The sequence below is a fragment of the Schistocerca americana genome, chromosome 3 (genome assembly GCF_021461395.2).
Source record: "Schistocerca americana isolate TAMUIC-IGC-003095 chromosome 3, iqSchAmer2.1, whole genome shotgun sequence".
Classification (NCBI taxonomy): domain Eukaryota; kingdom Metazoa; phylum Arthropoda; class Insecta; order Orthoptera; family Acrididae; genus Schistocerca; species Schistocerca americana.
The window spans coordinates 880,838,217-880,862,095 of record NC_060121.1 but is presented as its reverse complement, the minus strand read 5'-3'; the positions used below and the strand labels follow the sequence as shown (position 1 = coordinate 880,862,095).

At 38.9% G+C, this 23,879-nt stretch overlaps 2 protein-coding genes across 3 annotated transcripts in view; both read right to left on the bottom strand.

Annotated features, from left to right (window-relative positions):
- The window catches only part of LOC124606682 (neprilysin-4-like), a 144,896-nt gene extending 143,761 nt beyond the window's left edge, over nucleotides 1–1,135 (bottom strand). The window contains exon 1 of the mRNA XM_047138697.1: nucleotides 1,083–1,135. Within this exon, the coding sequence (XP_046994653.1) occupies nucleotides 1,083–1,105 (23 nt within the window). The 5' untranslated portion in view covers nucleotides 1,106–1,135. The remainder of the gene's footprint in view (nucleotides 1–1,082) is intronic.
- A 1,635-nt stretch (nucleotides 1,136–2,770) lies between these two features.
- LOC124606698 (ATP-dependent RNA helicase DDX42) overlaps nucleotides 2,771–23,879 on the bottom strand; it is a 76,728-nt gene continuing 55,619 nt past the window's right edge. For both annotated transcript variants that reach the window (XM_047138724.1, XM_047138723.1), the window contains exons 9-12: nucleotides 11,967–12,100; nucleotides 10,338–10,451; nucleotides 4,533–4,640; nucleotides 2,771–3,424 (exon numbers count right to left, since the gene is read on the bottom strand). In XM_047138724.1, coding sequence (XP_046994680.1) covers nucleotides 3,257–3,424; nucleotides 4,533–4,640; nucleotides 10,338–10,451; nucleotides 11,967–12,100 — 524 coding nt within the window. In that variant the 3' untranslated portion in view covers nucleotides 2,771–3,256. The remainder of the gene's footprint in view (nucleotides 3,425–4,532; nucleotides 4,641–10,337; nucleotides 10,452–11,966; nucleotides 12,101–23,879) is intronic.

Sequence of the window (23,879 nt, the reverse complement as noted above, 5' to 3'; positions counted from 1 at the left end):
AACTTGCACTCTGAAAATGTGTTGTTATTGTATGTGAATGACAATTTATGTGATTGAGTACTATGGATTAATATACATATGAACCAGTAAGTTTGATGATGATTGGGTCCATGGCTTTCATGGAATTTTTAAATGAAACCATTCCACTGAAGGCTGTTAAAAAATTATTTTACCTTACCGGGTGATGAATCCAGAAGTTTGATAATGACTGAGCCCACAGTATAAATCATCCTACAATCCTTATTTGGAATCAATAATTTTATGAATAAACAAGATAAACAAATAGCTAGCCCCTTCTACTGAAAATGGTGAAGCTTGCACTTCCTTTACATTTCAAATAAACACTTTAGTCTGTATTTATATTGTTTCCATAGCACCATGTCAAAAAGTATTCCTTTCCCTGGCTGATAAAAATGTCTTTTAAAAATAAGTAGCTGTATGTGCAAAAAAAGGCATTCTCTCTGTAACTGAATGGTAATACCATAAAATATTTGGACAGAAAGGCTTGCAGTACTTACCTTCAGCAGGTGAAGTTCTTAGTACTATCAATAAACTATGTAACAGTACTTTTACTTTCATTTTCATACGCGTCTGTTGGTTAAGAATGACAGCTCCCAAAGATATGTACGAGCTACCCATTCTATCTCATAATTTTATAGTTTTCTCAAGTGACTTCCCCTATTGATAATACAGATAAATAGGCAACAAATGAGAAAATAGCTAAGGACCTATAGTGATCACATATGAAGTGGTGACAGAAACTTGACAACAACAATAATAATTTACAAGACAATAGTGAAGTGAAAAAGCTTCACTGATATAATAGCAGGTTTCCTTAATGTGACAAAACAGTAATACTAAATTCATATTTCACACTGAAAGCTCTAAAGGATGAATGTCATACACATTAGTATAACACTCGTGGTTCTGCAAATTTAGTTTCAAATCAATGCATGTTAACACTAAGCTAGAGTGACCACTTCCTCATTCCAGAATTATGATCTGTAACTCATTCGTAACAACCACAACTCAGATTTACTCCAGCAGTTACTGAATTACACTTAGTATGAGCAACCACTCACCAGAGAGCCTCAGTGATGTCCATTGCAGTGGGACTTGGTTTAAAGCACTATCTCTTGCTGTCACAGCTTTTATATCACAATGTGGGGGGATGTGGGAGGGATACAGCAGCCCGAGCTGATAATTCCACATCAGCAACATGTGCCAGTTAGATGAGGTCCCAAGGCTTTCAGGTTACAACCACAGCCGAAAATGAAACACTGCCCTGTTTGAAAGAAGGTGCTAGAGTGGAATTTACAAATATGATATCTGTCAGACACAAACAGCAAAAGCAATTTTCCAAAACATTCAGTCATTGCGCCACAAAATATCACCAACCTCCACACAAATATATTTTATGGAATTAACTGACAACAATATTCTATAGTATCTACACAGAGCTATTGATAATCAGTAGCTATGAAACCAGTTTGCCAAGTGTCAATATTCTTGTGCAAACTATGTTAGTTTCTGAAACAAGATTGTAAGGTTTTGCATCCTACAAGTAATTTTACAAACTGTTTCCAAAACAGAAAGGTAATAAATGGCTGCATGTGTTATTATGAATAGAAGCTGCTTTCATTTCAAGACTGCAGCAGTTTTGTGCTGCTGATATAAAAACTATGGCTCCCTTTTCTTCAGCAAGTAACGTTCATAATAAACATGTGTACCTTTAAGTGATGTTAAACACTGACTCTGAAACAAAAATTTTGTGCCGTAATGTTTTTTAATTGTTTCTGTCTGTTGACAGGACACAAAATTAACTTAATTACACAGTTATGGCAAATAAAGAAAAGTATGCAGTAAGGAGCTATTAAACATGGATTAATTATGAAAATTTGGTATTTTTCATTAAGCTATTTTGCACAATGGACTGCCTGTTAACTATTTCATAACAGCCTCTTATCTTGCCTGTCAGTTTAAGCTAACGATGTACAGGAAATTCTCTATCTGGACTGCAAAGCCAACTACTGATAGTAATTTACTATCACTTGTACTCAGATAGCAGCAGATTGGAGTCACGGAAGACCCCCTTTTTTTTTTCAGCACGATATATTATTTATCACCACATGTCAGCACCGTCCATACTAAACCCCAAGCATTACAAACCCACCTGTGATTTTACACTTAAAAGTATAATGGCTGTAACAAAAAATGTAATTTCACAAATCAAGTCAAAAGTATTATGCTTCCTTATACTTGAAAGTAGCTTTCAACATTCTGAAATAGTTGTGGTTAACACAAGTTCCACTTTAGTTGGAATATGAAAATGTAGCAACCAGAACACATGGTACTAATCTCACACCGAGTTAAAGGCAGGCACAACAAAATGACAGCTATACATTTGAGCTTTCAGCCAAAAGGTCTTCCTCTAAAGTAGAAAACAAACACACATTCACACAATCACAACTCACACACTCATGACTCATGAACCCTATCTCTGGCCACTGAGGTTGGGAGTAAAAGTCATTATTCCAACCTGTATTTTGCATTGGTTAATGCTAACCTCACATTTATAATATAGGAAAGAATTCTGTAAAAACAGCACAGAATATCATTATTCTCCATGTGCCCCACTGCTGAAATATGATGTAAAAAAATCATATAAACTGCTCCCTACATATACGAAGAAAAATATTAATGATATTTAGAATTCTGAAGGACGTAATGTTGTCAGGGAACTTCTCCTCAATAATATAAACCTCAGACATAAGCAGAAGTGGCGTTTATTTGTTCTTTACTGATAAAAGAAGAAAAAGTAATGAACTGCTCCATTTCATACATTTCAACTTTTAATCTTATGGAAAAAAAAAGACAGAGTCCTGCAACTTCACCGTCGCAGTTCCAAATGCAAATAAAACACTATAATGTCAGTATTATTTCTAATTATTCTTTTTCAATGGTATACCTATGTATTTGAGTCAAGCACACAATGTACTAAAAATAATTATTTCTATCGTATAATTACAGTTACACACAAACATTTACAAAAATACTAAAGCGAGTCATTCACGGGACACACAGTGAAGTTCTGTACAATGGTGCCTTTGAACAAGATGTGTACGATACGTTGCACTGTACCACAGGTATGTTCTCAAATGAAACTGTTTTTAGTCCTCAATAACACTAAAAATCAGTACAGAAAAGAGTATATAAAAAAAGATAACTATGAAGCACCCTGAGGTATCCCCTTTGACTACGAGTTGTCCCAGCGGCTTTTCTTCACTCTCCGGCTGCTGCCTGTGGATTGCTGTGGTGGTGGAGGAGGAGGGCAGTTCTCAATTTGCGCCTCCATTTGTGGACTCAGAAATGAAGGTTTCTGCTCAATTGTCTGCTCCCAGGTGTGATCCGAAGATGCCAGGAACTAAAAATACACAGTAACATAAGGCAAATTCTTTAGTGCTTTACACATCTTTAACTTTAGCACTTGTAAATCATCATAAAAACACTCAATAGAAATTTGCAGTTTCTCAGTGTCAGGTTACATGTGGCAGTGGATAATCCTAACCAAGATAGACAAAATTATCTTAAATATACACAGCAAAAATTTTCTACTTTAGAAATTTAGAAAAAGAAGACCAAGTTTTCAAAGAAGCTTTGAAGCTCAAGACAGTGTTGCTTCACTTTAACTAAAATTACATTAGCCTACACTGTTTAAAGTGGTCTATTTAAACAATTTTTAAAGTACTCGAATAAAAATGCTGCAACTTCGACTTATATAACAGGACCAATTGTACTATCAAAAGTTGAAGTTTTTACACACTATCATTAGCAGCAACAAGTAATACTCTGTATGTAATCAATAAATACCATTTTTTTTACTATGAATAGCGCTTGCCAACCAATGAACTGTAACTTGTTAAGGCTTGTAAAAGACTTTGTAATGTCTCTGGGAAGAATTCTCCCCTAGAACTATGTACCAGCAAATTAGTGTTTTTGTATGTAACTGCTTCAGTGTTTTAGGTTTTGGACAGTCATCCACTGATGTGTTCACTATTAAATAAATAAATGCAAGTACAAGATAAACGTTATTGTACAGTGAGTTTATTATTTATGAAAACATTTCTCATAAACTATGAAAATTAGTGAAAGGATGAAATTCCAGTGACAACTAAACAGAAAACTTTAGAACATATAGGCACACTACACCAAATTCCCCACAAATTTAGCAATTGTGTCTTCACTATATCAGAATTTGGTGTAACTGTAAGAAGAGGTGGTCCTACACACTTAGTTACACGACTAGCGTCTTTGGAACAGGCAGCAATGGGTGTTTGATGAAATTTGGTCACAAAGAGAATGTGAATGCTACCCATTAATAAAATGATACCTACCCATCATATTTCTGGATTAACCAAATGATGCACAAAATTCTATCTACAAGCTGTCACAACTACTTTGTGCCTTTCTTCAGTTGCTCATGATGATTTGAGCAGTATAAATCAGACTCATGTCTCAAAAACAAAACTCACCTGGCTTTGATACTGGCTTCTGAATGCTGCCTTCATTGCAGACAATCTGTCTGTACCAGGTCCAGACTTTGGTTTTGGAATCAAATCACCAAGTCCAGTATTAGGACTCTGAAAGGAATGATAAAAAGAAAAAAAGAAAATTGTAGTTTACAAGAATAAAAATCATTATATTAGATAAAATAATACTTCCCATACAATTTAGGTACATTTTTTACATTATGTTAGAATTATATATGAAGTTATTATTCAATTATTTACCCTTCATTTTGAGTTACACAAGGTACAAATTCCATGTCTCCACTTTTTTTAAAAAAAACGGAGATTGAGTGGTGTGTACACACACACACACACACACACACACACACACAGTGGAGGTGAAGGCTATAAGGGGCTAAGGCTGATGACCAGGAAGGAAGGTAGAACGGATGGGAAGGAAGTTGCCCTCACAGCCATTAAAATATACATAATGTTGTATTTGTTATGCACTGCCTCACTATAAACAAATGAGACTGCTTGCATTAGTAATAAACTATTTGTTGTGACATATTGGAGTTCTTCAACATTAAACTCCATATCTGAGGGAGTAAACAGGTTAAGTCCAATTTCTGAAGTTTCAACACAAGGCCATATCTGTAAAATCCAGCCACTGCTTCATTTACAGAAAAGGGTGGCAGAACTGCTGCAGCCCATGGCCAATCCAGGCAGTGTTAAAAGGGCATATGGTCATTGGCTGGAGCAGTACTGCCGTCCTACTTCCTCAAATGAATCAAGGGCTAGGTATGGAAAATACAATCTTAAGTAGAAACTGCATTAATTGGACTTCCACTGTCAAAACAATAACAAAACAATGATGTCCACACACTAAAAATCTTACATGAAATTGTGATGTACAATATTGCCTGTACTATAAAATATGTCAATTATTATATGGTAAGATACTGTTAAAAATTTAACATCTGAACATACCATCAAACAGTACTGCATTGTTACACAGCTGAATTGCACTTAACTGTTAGAAGCATGAGAAATCACATGTTAATAAATGTTCTGATCTTAAGCAGGATTAAAAAAAAGTCTGCAACATTATTTTTGTTAGCAGGTGACAACCTTGATTTTGCCATGATGTTACTGCATTTTCTCATCCACAAAATGCCTATTGGGGTAGATGTAGAGCTTTGTTCGATGTATTCAAGAGCTATATCAAATGCATTTTTAGCACCTGTATGCAATACCTGCCTGTAGATTCATTGTCTTTGTTGTCAGCGTCATCTTTCTCATTCTCATCGGTTGTTCGAGTTACAGTATCAGTGAGCTGGTCGTCAGTTAATTCTGTTTCTGTTGTGCAGTCAATGTCAGCTGTACGGATCCACTCAATCACATCACTGGGCCAATGTCTGGTTGCATGGACAGCATCACATGTTTACATTCAGCTGGTGCCATAATTTAGTTTTACACACTTTAATATGTAAGAGGAACACTGTCAATAATTTATAAAACAGATGTGTGTGCAATAACACTTACTGATTGTGTTATAAACAAGTAATTTCATTCTAAAACTGATCGAACTATCGCATCTAGCAACAGTCAACAGCCTACAAATCCATATCACACACAAAGAGCCATGGACAAGTCCAGATCTGACTGTAGCAGTGGGCCCTGTATGTACACAAACACCAGAAATGGGATAGCCAGAGTAGGTGGAGAGTCGGATCGTCCGAGGTCTGATTAGTGAGGTTCTACTGTAGTATACACAGGTGTGTTCAGGAAAGGGTTGAGAGGAGAAAGTGGAATGAGGCACTGGTGAGCTCACCATGGTGTAAGTGTGGGGAGTTGTATGTGGCCCACAGTGTATAGGACCTAGTTCCTAGTCAGAAGGGGGCGATAGAAAGAGGACGGAAGAAACCATTGAGAGGAGAGAGTATGTGTTGGGAGGAGGGGGGGGGGGGGTTATGGGGGCAAGGGTGACAGCAATATGGAACAGGAGTTAGTGAAGACAGGGCCCAGCGGTTGCAGGATCAAACGATGTGGTGTAAGAACAATTCCCATCTACAGAATTTCACAGAATCGGGTCATTGGGTGTGGGGGTATCCACATGGTACACGTTTTTAATGCAGCTATTTGCCAGCTTCAGTTTCTGCCACTGTGTGATAAACTGTTCTCTTGGCCACATTTGTTGGTTGTTATGCCCACATGAAAGACAGTGCAGAAGTTACAGCAGAGTTGGAGTATGACATGACTTTATCCAGAGCTGGTCCTGCCTCTAATAACATGGTAGGATATACCTGTCACTGGACTAGAGTAAAATGTTGTGAGTGGATGCACAGGATACGTATTGTACACTGGGTCTTCCACAAGGATACGATGCATATGGCTGCTGATTATGCAATGCCTCAGCTGTACAGTGAGTGGTTAGCTTTACTCCCTCTGTTATTTAGATGTTGTGTGTACAATTTGAGTTTAAATGTAGTTGAATGGCTTTTCTACTACTACTTCGGTTTATAAAAATATTATAAAAAGTATAGTTGTTACTCACCATATAGAGGAGATACTGTGTCGCAGATAGGCGCAACAAAAAGACTGTCGGAAAGTGAGCTTTAGGCAACCACGTGGAGAGGGTAAGGAGGGGGCTAGGACAGGGAAGGAGAGGGACAGCAGGGTAGGGGTGGGGGACAGTAAAGTGCTGCTTGGGAGAGTGAGCAGGGACAAGGTGGAGAGAGGGTAGGGCAGCAAAGTGCAGCCAGGAGGTTAGGCATATGTCCAATAGGCATTTTGTGGATGAGAAAATGCAGTAACATCATGGCAAAATCAAGGTTGTCAGAACTGAAGGCGGGGAAGAGGGAGGGGAGGAAGTGGGAAATGAGAAAAGTAAACAGACTTGGTGTGTTGGTGAAATAGAGGGCTGTGTAGTGCTGGAATGGGAACAGGGAAGCGGGTAGGTGTGTAAGGACAATGACTAAAAAAGCTGGTGTTCGTGGGAAGTATCCAGATGGCACAGTTTGTGAAAACAGTCATTGAAATGAAGAACATTGTGTTTGGCAGCATGCAGAGCAACAGGGTGGTCCAACTTTTACTTGGCCACAATTTGACAGTGGCCATTCATGTGGACAGACAGCTTATTGGTTGTTATCCCCATGTAGAATGCAGCACAGAGGTTGCAGCTTAATTTGTAGATCACATGACTTATCTTTATGGGACAGGTCTTGCATCTATGGCATGGGGTTGGGAGCAGGGGTTGTGTAGGGATGGGTGGAGTAGGTTTGGTGGACAACGGAATACCACTCTGGAAAGGGAGGGAGTGTTAGTGGGTAGGACATTTCTAATTTCAGGGCACAACGAGAGGTAGTCGGAACCTCAGCAGAGAATTCAGTTGCTGCAGTCCTAGTTGGTACTGAGTCAGGAGGGGAATGCTCCTCTGTGGCCAGACAGTGGGACTCGGGGAGGTGGTGGGGGACTGGAAAGATAAGGCACAGGACATCTGTTTCCATACAAGGTTGGGAGGATAATTACGGTCTGTGAAGGCATCAGTGATACCCTTGGTATATCTCAAGAGGGACTGCTCATCACTACAGTTGCGACAGTTTCACTGAGGGCTTCACAGACTGTAATTACCCTCCCAATCTTGTGCAGAAACAGATATCTCATGCCTTATCTTTCCAGTCACCAACCACCTCTCAAAGTCCCACTGTCCGACTATAGATCCCCCTATGACCCCTCTAGACTCAGTACCACCCAGGAATGGGGTAACTGAATCAAATTCTCTGCCAGGGTTTTGACTACCTCTCGCTGTGCCCAATATCCTCCTCCTGCCTGATCCCAACTCTTTGCCTCATGGCTCATATCCCTGTAATAGACCTAGATGCCAGACCTGTCCCACATATCCTCCCACCACCACCTACTCCAGTCCAGTCACAAATATCACTTATCTCATCAAAAGGCAGAGGGAGGGGGGGGGGGGGGGGGGGTAATCGTGCGCCCTGAGAAACCAATCATGTGATCTGCGAGTTAAGCGTTAAGCTGCAACCAGTGTGCTGCTTTCTACTTGCACACGACAACGACCAAGCTGTCTGAGCACACAAATGGCCACTGACAAACTGTGGCCAAGAAACAGCTACATCACCCCATTGCTAAGCACGTCACCCAACACAATGTTCTTCATTTCAATGTCTGCTGCAGAGACCATACAATCTGTATCCTCCCCACCAACACCAGCTTTTCTGAATTGCGCAGAGGGGAACTCTCCCTGCAATGTATCCAACATTCCCTTAACCTCCTGGTTTCAATCTTCATTAATCATTGTCCTTAACCATCTAGCCCCTTCGCTATTCCCATCTCAGCACTGCACAGCCCACTATTTCGCCAACGCATCCAGTCTTTCTACTTCTTTCCTTTCCCACTCCCCCACCCCTCCTATCCTGCATCTAACTTCCTGACTGCACTTAGCTGCCCTATCCTCTATCAGCCTCGTCCCTATTTGCTCCCACAAGCAGCGCTTTATCGTCCACCACCCCTACCTTGCTGTCCCTCCCTCTACCTTGCTATCGCTCCCTCTCCCCACTTCAGCTTCCTCCTTAGTCCCATCAACCAGTTGCCCCTCCTATCATGCACTGCTGCTCGGAGTCTGGCTTCAGCGGCCAGAGACTATGGTCATGTGTGATCGGCGATTCAGCATTTTCACTATATGGTGAGTAGCAACTATCCTTTTCATAGTGTTGTTACAGTCCATGCTGTATTTTCCACTACTTGAGGGCCTTACAATGTGAGGGTGAGGGTTGTTGGTGTGGTCTTCAGTCCTGAGACTGGTTTGATGCAGCTCTCCATGCTAATCTATCCTGTGCAAACTCCTTCATCTCCCAGTACCTACTGCAACCTACATCCTTCTGAATCTGCTTAGTGTATTCATCTCTTGGTCTCCCTCTACGATTTTTACCCTCCACACTGCCCTCCAATGCTAAATTTGTGATTCCTTGATGCCTCAAAACATGTCCTACCAACCGATCCCTTCTTCTAGTCAAGTAGTGTCACAAACTTCTCTTCTCCCCAATCCTATTCAATACCTCCTCATTAGTTACGTGATCTACCCACCTAATCTTCAACATTCTTCTGTAGCACCACATTTCGAAAGCTTCTATTCTCTTCTTGTCCAAACTATTTATTGTCCATATTTCACTTCCATACATGGCTACACTCCATACAAATACTTTCAGAAATGACTTCCTGACACTTAAATCTATACTGGATGTAAACAAATTTCTCTTCTTCAGAAACGCTTTCCTTGCCATTGCCAGTCTACATTTTATATCCTCTCTACTTCGACCATCATCAGTTATTTTGCTCCCCAAATAGCAAAACTCCTTTACAACTTTAAGTGTCTCATTTCCTAATCTAATTCCCTCAGCATCACCCGATTTAATTTGACTACATTCCATTATCCTTGTTTTGCTTTTGTTGATATTCATCTTATACCCTCCTTTCAAGACACTGTCCATTCCGTTCAACTGCTCTTCCAAGTCCTTTGCTGTCTCTGGCAGAATTACAATGTCATCGGCGAACCTCAAAGTTTTTATTTCTTCTCCCTGGATTTTAATACTTACTCCAAATTTTTCTTTTGTGAGGGTGAGGGTATGCTTTGCAATTTTTGAAACCAAGTTATGCATTTCTTTATACTAACCCTGAATGTACTTTTTTATTTGGAGTTGTCACCCATCCCTTACAATCTTAGCAGTAGAAGAGTCAATTCAAGCCACTAGAGGGTCAAAGGAAATGCAGAGACGTGCAAACATTAACACTGAAGAACTGCCACAATACCTGTGTTTCATGTGAACCAATTCCTGGTTTTTCTCGGTAGCCAAGCCCTCGCCCACCAACATTTGCTGGCTTACCCTTACCACTTTTGAAGCGTGACTTGCGAAACCAGGCACTCTGAAACATGACAGTATAATGTGAGAGAAATAAAAACAATTTTGCCTTAAAAATAAGTAACAATGTATTAAAATATCTAAGAAACATAAACACACATAAATTGGGTATGATATTTAATTGTAGGCTCAGACAGTTACTGCCAAAAGTAAAAGATATTAACACATCATGAAGCATAGTCATTTTTAATAATACTAATAATAGTAGTAGCAGCAGGAAAAGTTGGTAAGACATGTAGATCAGATTCCGAGTTAAACTCTAGGTCCCCATTCAGTGGTAGGATAAATAGCATAGTATGACGTGACTGGCTGGTCCATCATGTTAATAATTGCTGCATTATTCCTTTTCACTCCAAATATCTCACTAATGCCTTCTTTGCTACTAATTATTATAAATGGACACTGAAAGGTCCAATTGATATGATAACAGTTACTGGTGGATCACAGACTGCATGATTTATTGCCAAAGTTATTTCTTTTTTCAAACTTGTTTAACTACACTCAGTTTTAGCAACACACCGTACATCACAATACAACCTTAACCGCTTCACACTGAAATTTTGAAATCAAGGAAACAAAGTAGAAATATCTAGATTGAATATATTACCAAGCATGGCTGACCAGCAACAGTGATCAACTCTATCTTTCTGCACTGAACTGTGCTGTGTAACATAAGAACAAAGCACGAATAATTAACCTGAATGTATTGTTCAAACAGAAAAGTCTCATATGACCGCATTTAGAAAGAGTGGTCAACAAATGCTGACTCATTAATCCAACTGTGCTACGCCGAGTGGGCGCAATGAGACAGTGTGGCTGTATAAACTTGAAAAAAGATGAAAGAAGTATTCCCTGAAAATTCCAGGATGATGATGTCAAAGGAAGCTACTGAGAAATTAGTGGGTAGGCTGAGGTGGTCATCTCGTATCACAGTTAAGAACTTTCCTTTCCTCATCGCCGAGACATACCAGCTGATATGCAGTAGTTTAACCACAGTTTTTGAACATTGATAATTCACGTGGAATAATAACCAGATAATCAACAAAGTTTGAAATATTAAGTATTTAAAAATTTAATTTGTGTTTTATAAAGCTCAATAAAATTAAATTACAGTACTAGGTTACAAACTGGTTGTCTCTCGTAATCACAAAGAAATATCTTGTTTCACAAATGTAATAAAATATTAGTATTTTTCACTTGGATTGGATGTTTTGTGTTAAAAGCATCATGCTACAATGCATTCACTTGGTCACTGCCTCATCACTACCCAGTTTTGTTGTTTGCACTGTGTTGACTATTTATATGCGATCCATTTGCCCACCTTTGGCCATGTGCAGAAGGTTCACTGCTGCCCACAAGTGTACAGTTTGTACACTACTGCCCGGTTGTGACCAGAACAGCCTTGTCTAGAACGACAGTGATTAGAATAACCACTGTTAAATGTGAATAATTAATTAAACCTGTAGCTTTTCAAATAGTTATTTCAGAACCACCACAATCAAAGATAAAACTAACATACCTGCAAAGCAAGATCTAGGAGCGACTGAGGGACATCTTGATTGGCACCTTCGAGATTGCGTACCAGATGACCTGCAAACTCCTTGTCCTTTTCTGTCACAAGTGTGTACGCTGTACCTTTCTCTCCAGCACGACCTGTAGGCCACAATTATTCTTTGCATTAAGCACAAAGCATAAATGGACTGTAAAAAGTACAGCTAAACATATGAGACAGTATGTATTTCAAGGGAGGTTAATAGTTTACTTGTAGCTTATGTTGCTCTCACCTCATTACAAAAATCCTAAATTACTGACTTTACATGACGAATGGTTCCATGGTCAATGAACTACATATTATCATATTTTACAGACTATAAGATGCACTTTTTTTCTTTGAAAAATTGCAACCAAAATTCAGGTAACTGAGTTAAGTTCGGCTCGCGAAATTTAGTTGAATTTGAAGGTTTTCTCGCAGGTGGTGTTGTCTAGTACCAGTGGAAATCGTGTAAACAACAGTGTTCTGTGCAGTAGTGCTATTTTCTTTCTGTGCTCCGCCAATATCTTCGAGAAAATGGTAAACAAAAGAGTCAACAGCAGTGCGTCCAGCAGCGGGGAAGCAGCAGGTGCGGCGGGCCTGCTCTTGGCGGAAGGTGCAGCCGCGGCTCCCGGTATAGCAGAGCTGGTCTGCTCTGAGGTAAACGCTGCGCTTCGTGATAAAAACAATCTCGATCTGATAGCAGGCACTATATCAGATACTGTAACGGCAGCAGTAATGGCCAAAATGCGTGAAACTGTTGAGGCCAATACTGCCGAAATTACAGCATTAAAAAAGTCTGTGTCTGGATACGAGAAAAAGGCACGAGAGTTGGAAGTGAAACTATCTGCCGCAACAGACGAGCTAGAACAGTACCAAAGGCGAAATAGTCTACGACTGTTTGGAGTAGCAGAAAATAAGGAAGAAGACAAAGACAACCTGCTTATACAGGTTGCGCATGAACAATTAGGCGTTGAAGTGACCAAGGCAGACATTGACAGGAACCATCGGGTGGGACGAAAACTACCAAGTGCAACCAAACCTCGTCCAATAATAATTAAATTTGTCTCATACCGAAAAAGGGCAGAGATCATTACCCAGAAGAAGAAGTTAGCAAGGACAGGGCTTACAATAAGGGAAGATCTGACACACGAACGTCTAAAGATTTTAAACAGTGCCATATCCCATTTCGGTCTTCAGAATGTGTGGACTCAGGATGGCAGAGTAATCATTAAGACAGCAGCTGGAAAGAAGACAGTCACAAACATGACAGAACTGAATAGTATTAAGTGAAGCTACTCGAGCCAAAAGTGCAAACTTAACACCATTTGCAAATTGTAACAGCCCTATACTCAGATATAGTCTTGTAACTGTATTAACTTTTTTAATTATGCCCATATTTGTACCTTCAACTAATTGTTTTTGTAACTGTATTAACCTTTTTAAAAAAAAAAAAAAAAAAAAAAAAAAAAAAAAAAAAAAAAAAAAAAAAAAAGAGCTCTAACCATTACTTAATTTTAGTTACTGGTCATACTTTTTCATTTTCTCAGTTTATTCTCTTCCATTCTGTAATAGTTCTACTGCAAATATTACTCTCTCCTTTAGTTCATTAATCACCCATCTCTTCGGTTTAAATTGTTCATAACAAAAATCACTATCAGTATCACTTTTGCAAATTTCAATCTAATTGTAGCTTCCTACGATAATCACTACCAGTATCACTTTAGCAAATTTCAATTTAATTCTAGCTTCCTACGATAATCTATTAATTATTAAGCTTACTTCTCTCTGCTGGCAGCATCAGCCTCTTAAATCACTCCCCTTTCCCTTATTTCCACCCTAAGCGGTTTCAAATATGCTAATTACATTTCTCCTCTTACGACATAGGATACACAGTGACACACAGCCGTCACTATTTTGGTCATATTCTCCTTGCACCGAATACCACTAATCCATTTTCTATAATCCCGCAACCTCAGGAAATCTTTTGTGTTTCTTTCGGCACTCGCAGTCACAAACAAGGCGCACAAAATCCCGGACACCCCAGTGTTATGTCACTTGGCGGAAGCAGCGGCCAGTGCCCCTCGCGGCAGGTAGTGCCTAACAAAGGGACAAACCAGTCTGCCACCCTACTCCAGGCTGCTCAGCGGAACGCGTCAGAGCTTTTAGCAGCTCACTGCAATATCCAGTCTTTACCTGCACATTACGAAGAACTTAGCCTCCTCTTCAACCAACTAAACTTCCACGTAATCCTCTTATCCGAAACGTGGTTAAAACCACACATATCCTCTGCATCTATTCATCTCCCAGGGTACACATTTCTTAGGGCAGACAGATCAAAAAAGCGAGGTGGCGGGGTCGGCACGTATATACGAACAGATCTCATAGTGAAAGTCTTATGTACTGTAATGGATCTGGGAGATGTGTTATTTTCTACCGGATTTGTCGATACCAAATTGTAAATGTTTTCTTTTGTCAGAATTTTTTTATTATAATTTGCCTTATTATATGTTAATTTACTTATATTTTTGAGAGTGAAAGCATATTGATTACTATTAGTAAATGTGTCGAAGAATAGCAAAGAGACTGATTACAAGTGGAAGCTTGTGTGTTGTGTAAAATGTCTTTGACGCTGGAGTCGTCTTTGACTGTACTCAGTTGGCAGTGATCTCTTGGTGTGTGTTGACGGTATAACAATGTGAAGGTTGCCGTCATAAATAATTTTGAATTATGTTACTATTTTTTTTTATATAAACTATAAGAAGAAACTACATTCAAAGAAATGGTATTTGAAGCACCAAAAATGAGGCAAACACATTGAACCAGGTCATTTCTGCAGCCGACAAAGATGCATGGTGGAATCATACTTCCACTAGACAACTGAAGCCAACACAAATATCGTCTTGTAAACATTTTACGGAAAAGGTACTGTCACGAAATATGTCAAATTTAAGTAAATAAAAATAGTGAGCATATTTCAACTTTGTGTCTCAGCCGGGATACCATATGTCAGTACGTCAAATCCTGCTGAAGAAAAAGAGGCTGAATTCATGTTCATTGAAATAAATATACAAAGTCGGAAATTCTTGACTGGTGTCGTGTACAAGCCGCCAAAAATAAGCTCAATGAGATCCTTCCAGTCGGAATTACATTCACTTCAGTGTCAATACGAACATGTCATCGTAATGGGTGACTTGAACATAGACCTGCTAAGAGACACTCCCTCCGCAATAAACCTAAGAAGACTGTTTAGTTGCAATAGCACGAACATTCTTCCATTACAACCTACACACCATACGGCGCACACCCATACTCTTATAGACGTAATCACAATGAAACACACTGACAAAGTAAGAGATGTTGGTCAAACATCGGCCCCTGGCATCTCAGCACATGATGTAATATTCCTGGCCTACTCTGTGCAGCCCCCAAGGATCAATTACATAACTTGTAGGAACATGAAACGTATTGACCTTGACACTCTAACAGCCGATTGCTCAGAAATCTCATGGCATCAAATAATCAGAGAACCTACAATCAACGGCAAAATTAATGAACTTGGTGATAAACTCACTGCCCTCTATGACAAACATGCACCTGTGCGCACAATCCGTGTAAGAAAAACTCCTGCTCCATGGCTGACAGCTGAATTACGTCAAATGATGACTAATAGGGATGCTGCCCACAGGCGTTTCAAGGCAGATCCGAAACCTGAGCTTTTCAAAGAATATAGAAAGCTATGGAACAGAGTGAAACAATGCATTCGCAATGCTAAAATCAGGCACGCCCGCTCCCTTGTATGCAGCGATCTGACGCCCACGACTCTATGGAAGAATCTCCGTAGCTTGGGGGTCGGAAAGGCAAAATCGGAAACTACTTTTCATGTATCAGCTAATGAATTAAATGAATTCTTCTCTGCACCTCTGAATAGCCGCACGGCTGATAATTACCGTCCACAAGAATCCCCAAACAGGATAACTAACAACGATACCTTCCATCTAAAACATGTAACAACAAATACAGCAAGAAAAGCAATAATGAGAATCTCTTCTGATGCAATAGGCAACGACAATATCGGTATAACCATGATTAAGAATGTTGCCGATATCTTAGTACCTGTCTTAACTGACATATTTAATTTTTCCCTCGTGAACGGAATACATCCCACTGCATGGAAAAGAAGCATAATTCGACCCATCCCTAAGATCGAAAACCCGCAACTGCCTAGTGATTACCGACCAATTAGCATACTGCCTGCTGTTTCCAAAGCACTTGAATATATTGTTCATGACCAAATCACTGAACACTTGCATGAATTCAGCCTATATGACAAATTTCAATCCAGTTTCCGTAAACATCACAGCACAAACACTGCTCTAATTAAAGTAACTGATGACCTGAAATATGCCATCGACAATCGAAAGGCAACAATATGGACGCTACTGGACTTCAGCAAAGCTTTTGACACTGTTAACTTTGGCATATTGCTCAGAAAAATGCAACAGCTTAATTTCTCTGATAGTGCAATGAGATGGTTTGAAAGCTACTTAAAAGACAGACAGCAATGTGTTGTCTGCATAAATGAAAAATCTTCTTGGAAACATGTTTCCTCGGGAGTGCCACAAGGATCAGTCTTAGGACCACTTTTGTTTTCTTTATATGTCAACGATATTTCGTCAGTTCTGTCCTCCTGTAAATATCATTTCTATGCCGACGACCTCTAGCTCTACCTAAGCGTCAGACCTGAAGATGTAAACACTGCAATCGCTCAGATGAATGATGATCTGTCTTCAGTAGTGACATGGGCGAAAAACCTGAGGCTTAAACTAAATGCAAAAAAGACGCAAGTAATCTTAATAGCCCATCAGAAATTAATAAGTTCAAATTTCCGCGAACGGCTACCTCCTATTCTGCTCGACGGTACTCCAATACCATATCAGAAAACAGTTAAGAACTAGGGTGTAACTTTGGATGAGCATCTCAACAGGGCGGAGAATACAGTCGCAGTGTGTCGAAAGACGTCTGCTTGTCTCTATTCTCTCAAAAAGTTTCGGAACGTATTTCCACAGGGCTTGAAACGGCAGCTCGTGCAAGCACTCGTTCTACCGAACCTCCACTATTGTGATGTGATTCAACAAGGCATGAGTAGTGAAAACAAAAGACGGCTAGAACTAACCATGAATGCCTGTGTGCGTTACACCTGCAACATTCGCCGATATGATCATGTTAGTGCTTCATACTCCGAGCTAGGGTGGCTGGGCCGGACAAATTGCGTGACTACCACACTCTATGTCTACTTCACCTGACTCCCCATCGTGCAAGCACCCCAGTACCTTGCTTCAGAGATTAAAAACCTGTCATGCCATCATAATCGAAACACGAGGTCACTCTTATTTGGTAACCCAAGCGTGCCCACTCACAAAACAAAAACTTTTGCAAACTCCTTCTCAGTTGCCGCTGTCTGCCTCTGGAACAAACTGCCCCTTACCTTGCGCAAAATTCAATCTCCTGCTGCTTTTAAGAAGAAGTTGAAGCATTTCCTACTACCATCCTTATAACGTTCTCCACAAAAATAATGTACAAGGCCAATCCTCTCATCTGTCAAATAGCAAAGCTAGCGTCTCCTATGTCGCTCCTGAGATGCCTTCCTCTTCATCTATCTCTATTAGCCACGCAATCTTCTTTTCCTTTGTATTTCCTTAATTATGTTTCATCATGTCTCTCTATTCTTCTCCTCCCTTCACCATGAGTCTCCCTCATACTCCCTGCTGCTAGCACTCCTATCTAAAATCTCTCTCTTCAATAATGTCTAATTATAACAGTACTTATGATCTACAAATATAAACTCTATATGTATGTATTTTCCCAGGTGTACTTTTCTAATTGTTTATTTCACTTTTTGTACTAGATGTAGTTTAACATGCCTACTAAAACATGTGAATGTAAAATAAGTAGAATGCCTGATTAGATGTAAGAGAGGGCCTTATGGCCCTAATCTTGCCAGGTTAAATAAATCAATAAATAAAATAAAATAAAAAATAAAATATACTCAAAATTAATGTAAAATGTCCAGTGCTTGATTTAAAATTCCCGCCAGTCTTAAAAATGGCCTTACATTTGATGCCACAGGAAACCTCACTCTAGCTAGCGACACCGAATTCAACTGGTACCAGCAGCACAGCAACGCGACGGACCTGAGTTGGGATTGACACGCTTGCTAATACTGTCTCCCTCCCACCCTGCCATCACAAATACAGAACCCTGTCTAGCCTACAATGCGTCCTTGCAGTCTACAGTGACAGTGAACCTGCATTGAAAGTGATTTGTGTTATCAATAACAGTTCAACATTTTTGTCAGTAGCTATTTTTGTAATGGAAAAGAAGATATTGATATGATGTGGGCTGTAAATTGAAACTAATGAAAAAATGCAATACACTGTTAACTTTAAAGTTTTTGTATGGATCTCCTTGTGACTGGATATCTGGGTGACAACGGCCGTTCACTATTGTAAGAAAATTAAACACCTACTGCCATGCTTATAATGTCATTTATTGTACAGCTACCAGTTTCAGTGCTCTGTGCATTGAAACGCCAAAACTGGTAGCCGTACAATAAATGACATCATAATAACAGCTGTAGGTGTTTAATTTTCTTACAACAGTTGTTCTTTCATGTTGTTCTGATGGTACGAAACTTAATTCAATGATTATTTTCAAGCGCAAAACAGTGCCGAAACCTTTTGAAATAACACCAAATGTTGTTGTTCACGTACATGACATGGGTTGGATGGACAAGAGTGGTATTAAATTATAGAGTAACAGAGTATGGGAGAGAAGGAAAGGTGTTTTATTGAAGAATAATTCTCTTATTATGTTAGATCAGTTTAACAGTCATTTGAAAAAATCTGTGAAAGAGCAATTGAGACAGGGAAATACAGAGCTTGCTGTTATCTCAGGAGGAATTACTTCACAACTGCAACCTCTTGATGTCTCAATAAATAAACCACTTAAAGTTTATATGAGAGAGGAAAGGAACAAATGGATGATGGACAAAACCCAATATCAAGGGAGCTTTAAAATGACCTACAGTCAAACAAATTTTTATTTTTTTTATTTTTTTTTACCAGAGGTCTGGCGCATTTCGGTCATTGACTTATGTAAGAAAATGAAACACTTACAGACATCTACAGTGTTAATAGTTGCTAGTTGGTGAGATAACATCACAGTTACAGGTAGTCGGCATAAACCAGTTATGTTGGCCACTGATGCATCGTGTATACAGATGGTTTTAACCCCTTTAACATCAGCCTGGAGCACCAAAATTGGTAGCCATCCCATAAATGATATCATAAGGATGGCTTTAAGTGTTTCATTTTCTTACATAAAATCAAGCAAGTGTGTCAATGAATAAAACGGTCATGGTCTAGAGTGAGAGAAGCCATTATAGTTAAATCTTTCAAGAATTGTGGCATAAATAATGCTCTCAGTGGCAGTGAAGACCATTTATATGTGAAGAGGACAACAACGACGAGGAAGAAGAAGAAGAAGAAAGTTCAGATGATAATTTTTAGGGATATTACAGGTCAGTTTGGTTTTATCAATTAAGAATTTTTTTGTATGGCTTTGCAATCTACTAATAAAGATGGTAAAAATGTTATTTTTTACAAAAATGTTGGTTAAAAAATAAGATGTGTCTTATAGAATACTTCTTGACCAGACTTTGTCTAACATTAATGTGAGTTAATAACATGAGCTATGAGTTTTTGCTTTATTTTTGCTTGCAGACATCTCACACTAACAAACAACAAAGTGTTTACCTTTTTATACTACTTCAAAAACTTTAACTCGGGTGCAGACTCAAATATACCAATGCAGTTCACAAATAAAACAACAACTTTAACTTATTCACAAATAGCAGAGGAGAAAACCAATGTCTGGTGTAATTTAGAAGAACTTTGAGAAATTTATGCAGATACAATTATGCAAGAATTTTAAGTCAGCTTATCTTGACTGCTACCTCAGAGCCTGATGACAGTTCTGCCAAAGGAAGTAACAGTAAAATTACTCTTTGTGTTCATCACACCCAATAAAAAAGTTATAACAGCAACATATGTTTTTACACAGAGGCTTCAGTTCATAATACTGCATTATAAAACAGGACATGAATAATGTGTATTTTTTCTCCTTTAACATGTCATCCTAAAATATACACAAAATCTGCCAGTCTTGGCTCTTCACATAATTCCAAACATGCTTGAGATGCTAATCATACACCGTTTTCATTATGTTACCTCAAAAGAATTCATAGACGTGGAAAAAATCTATACGCCTTGCGTATGGGGCAACAAATCCCAAGAATAGCCACATAAACAATTTCAAGATATTACAGTAAATATCAGCTGTTGCAGGTTTTCAGAGTGAGAGAAGGAAGAGATGAAGGTGTCTCCACGAGTGGCATATTGACAATAGTTAACGAGTAACTTTGAATAAAGACCTAACATCACTGGCCAAGAGGAGGGATCAGCCTTGTTGTGAAATCTTGCACAACAGCAGCTTCAGGTGACACTGTGTCTTTCCCAGATTAAGCTATTTGGGTAAGTTCTAGCAACGTGGAAGCTCTCTCTCAACTTAAATCATTATGATCACGTTTTACACATGACTGCTGTGCAATGCTCAAGATATAAGTCATGTGAGAAGTCTGTATATAATAGGATATGGATAGTCTATTGTCTAAATTGTTAAAATATTGGTTTTCATACCCAAAGCCAACCAACACTGTGCAGTGAAACTGGTCACCATCCAGGCAGATCAAGAGGCAATCATGCATGTGTCTATGGTCTTAGTTCTCACAGCATTCATAATATCTGAAGAAAATCATTAAAAAAATTTCACATAAAGAAAAAGTATTCTGTAGTATATGCAATACATCACTATCACTGGGTATGTTTCCAGATAAGTTGAAATATGCTATAGGCACAGGCACAGACATTAGTCATGTGTGTGGGTTGCATTTGTATGAACGTGTGTATGTATGTTGTCTAATACAGAAGAAGATCTTTTGGTTGAAAGCTCACTTGTTATCAATCTTTTTTGTTGCGCCTATTTGGGGCTCAACATCTCTGCTATATAGTGAGAAGCAATGTATGATTTTCATAATATTAACATCCCTTTACAAGAAGTTCACAATTGCCAATGTTCCCGGAAGTAGTGATTGTAGTCTCACATCACACACACCAGCGAGAAATTTAGTTATTTTACTCATTTATTTGACGACTGCATTTCCAAGACAGTTAAACAAAAAGGAATTGGTACATTGGTAATACAATTAGAGAACAAAAGAAAATAAATTTGCTTGGAAAGGGAGAAGCTACTTTTCAGCACCAATCTATTGCAGCCGAGCAGACTGACAAGCCATTTGAATGTCATTTTCCATAGAAAGTTCCACTTGCTGCAAAGAAAATCAAATCAGTTCACTATTGTTACATTTGTTCAGACAGGAAAGAAAAAGAGAGGTAAGGGCTTCACGAAGGAGAGTAGGCAATGGTGCACAAACTGCAACATTGGCCTGTGTGCCCTACAGTGCTTCTATAATTGCTACACCAAAAGTACTTTTACTTGAACCACAGAAAAATATCATCACTTTCAGGTTCCTCGTTTTAAACATTCACTTACTGCTTTTTGTGAGTGCAAACAAAACAATAATTGTACCACTGAAGAGTAAGAGTGCACAGAATATTTTTACTCTGCAATTATCAGTTGTCCATTTTTGTATTTATCATGTAACCAACTTGAGTTGTATATATTACAAGCATATCATATTCCTGTAATGCACTCACATTTCCCTGTAACTGGAGTAAGAACAACACCCGTCTCATATTATGTATTTTGCAATGCCAGTTGAAAGCAACCCAGAATTTTGTCAGCTCACAGCCAATTATCAAGTGTGATGAGGGAAGTCTTCAAATTGTTAAATCTAACAATGGAAAAATCCAAGATAGAATAATGATAGTATTATGAAAAGGGTAGACTGTTACTCACCACGTAGCGGAGATGCTGAGCTGCAGATAGGCACAACAAAAAGACTACTAAACATACAAGCTTTCGGCCAGAAGGCCTTCTAATGAGAAAGACAACACACACACACACACACACACACACACACACACACACACACACACACACACATTCATGCAAATGCAGCTCACATACACAAAACCACTGCCTTTGTCTACAGAGAGCAATCTGCAAGCAACTGCACATGATAGCAGTCTCGCCTCAGCAACTGGAGACAGTGGTCATGTGTGAGGGAGTTACGTTTGCATCAATGTGTGCGTGCGTGTTGTCTATTCCTGAAGAAGGCTTTCTGGCAGCTTACATGTTTAGTAGTCTTTTCGTTGTGTCTATCTACATCTCCGTTACATGGTGAGTAGCAATCTTTCCTTTTCGTAATATCGTAATTGTTGAACCCAGCGAGATCAGAAGCAGTGTAAGTATCAATACTTCACTCTTAAGTGCCATGCCACCTGCCAAACCACACTACCCATTGTTTCCAATTATCAAAAAGTCAACCGCTATCTGGCCAACACCAGCAAACTGAAAACAGTGCTGTCATTGCTGTTAGTGTTGCTCAGTGTTTTGCTGTCTGCCATCTACAGTTATCACTCACCTATGTTTTGTTTAAGTGCAGACTTTTCTGTTGGACAGCATTTTGCATTGTATTCCACTTGCTATTGATGGCCTGGACAGTTCTCTACTGTTTTCGCAATAGGGCAAGTGTAACCTAGTACGAAGGTTTTAGATGTAGTCTTGTACTGTGTACATGTTCAGTTAATAACGAATCAATATAGCGAACAGAAATAGAAGCAGAAGAGCAACATATTTCCACCCTGATGGGATACCAAAGACTAACCTGTAACAAATGTTACCTACTCTGTATTTCCCAGAGTTAAAGCAAAAACAAAACCACCTGAAATGAAGCTTAAAAATGTCACCTGTTGATCCTGTCAATGTTTCCTGAATGTGGAAAGGAGGGGAGGGGGAGGTGTGTATGTGTGTGTGTGGGGGGGGGGTATGGGAAAATTGGTCCATACATAACCTTACACCACTCATATTAGAGTACCTATTGGGCAATGACACTTCTTCAATTTGCAATACGATAGTCATCAAGTTCAGCTCATTGACAACAAATTACCTCTACGGAAAGTATTTGTCCCAAAATGCCAATAAGATAATATCAGGTTTTCATTCTTCGAACTCTGCCACAAACAATTACTACTTTAAAGTTAAAACAATGATTTTATTCAAAAACAAAATAAACATACTGAATATTTGTTGGCTTGTTATTCAGATTAAATCTTCCCAACAAAGAGAATAAAATCTTTTGCATAATGTGCAATACATTTACACCCCCTATATCTGAAAATCTATGAAAAGTGACAAGTGATTCTGAGGATGAAAGATGCTTAGGTATAATGCAGTTTGTGCAAATGATCCAAACTTTACTCAACATAAGAGATTTCAGCACGCAAAGATATTAAAAAATTTTGTACGTAAGATACAAACTGTCTTCAAAATTTAATGGGAATTTTTAATTTTCTGAAAGAATTTTATTTGTTCATCTACATCAATGTAATTCCCTTCAAAACAGTCCCCATTTAGTGTTATTCACTTATGCCAGCACACTTGCCTCTCCCTGAAACACTTCTGGAACTCAGTCCTTGTAATAACTTTTGGCTCTCTCAGCGATGCATTTTTCATCTTGTCTATCCTTGTAAAATGATAATCCTTTGAGGTTCTTTTTTATTTTTGGGAAGAGAAAATGTCACATTGGGCCATGTTTGGTGAATATGGAGGCTGGGACATCATTACAGTATTGTTTTGGGCCATTCATGAATATGTAAC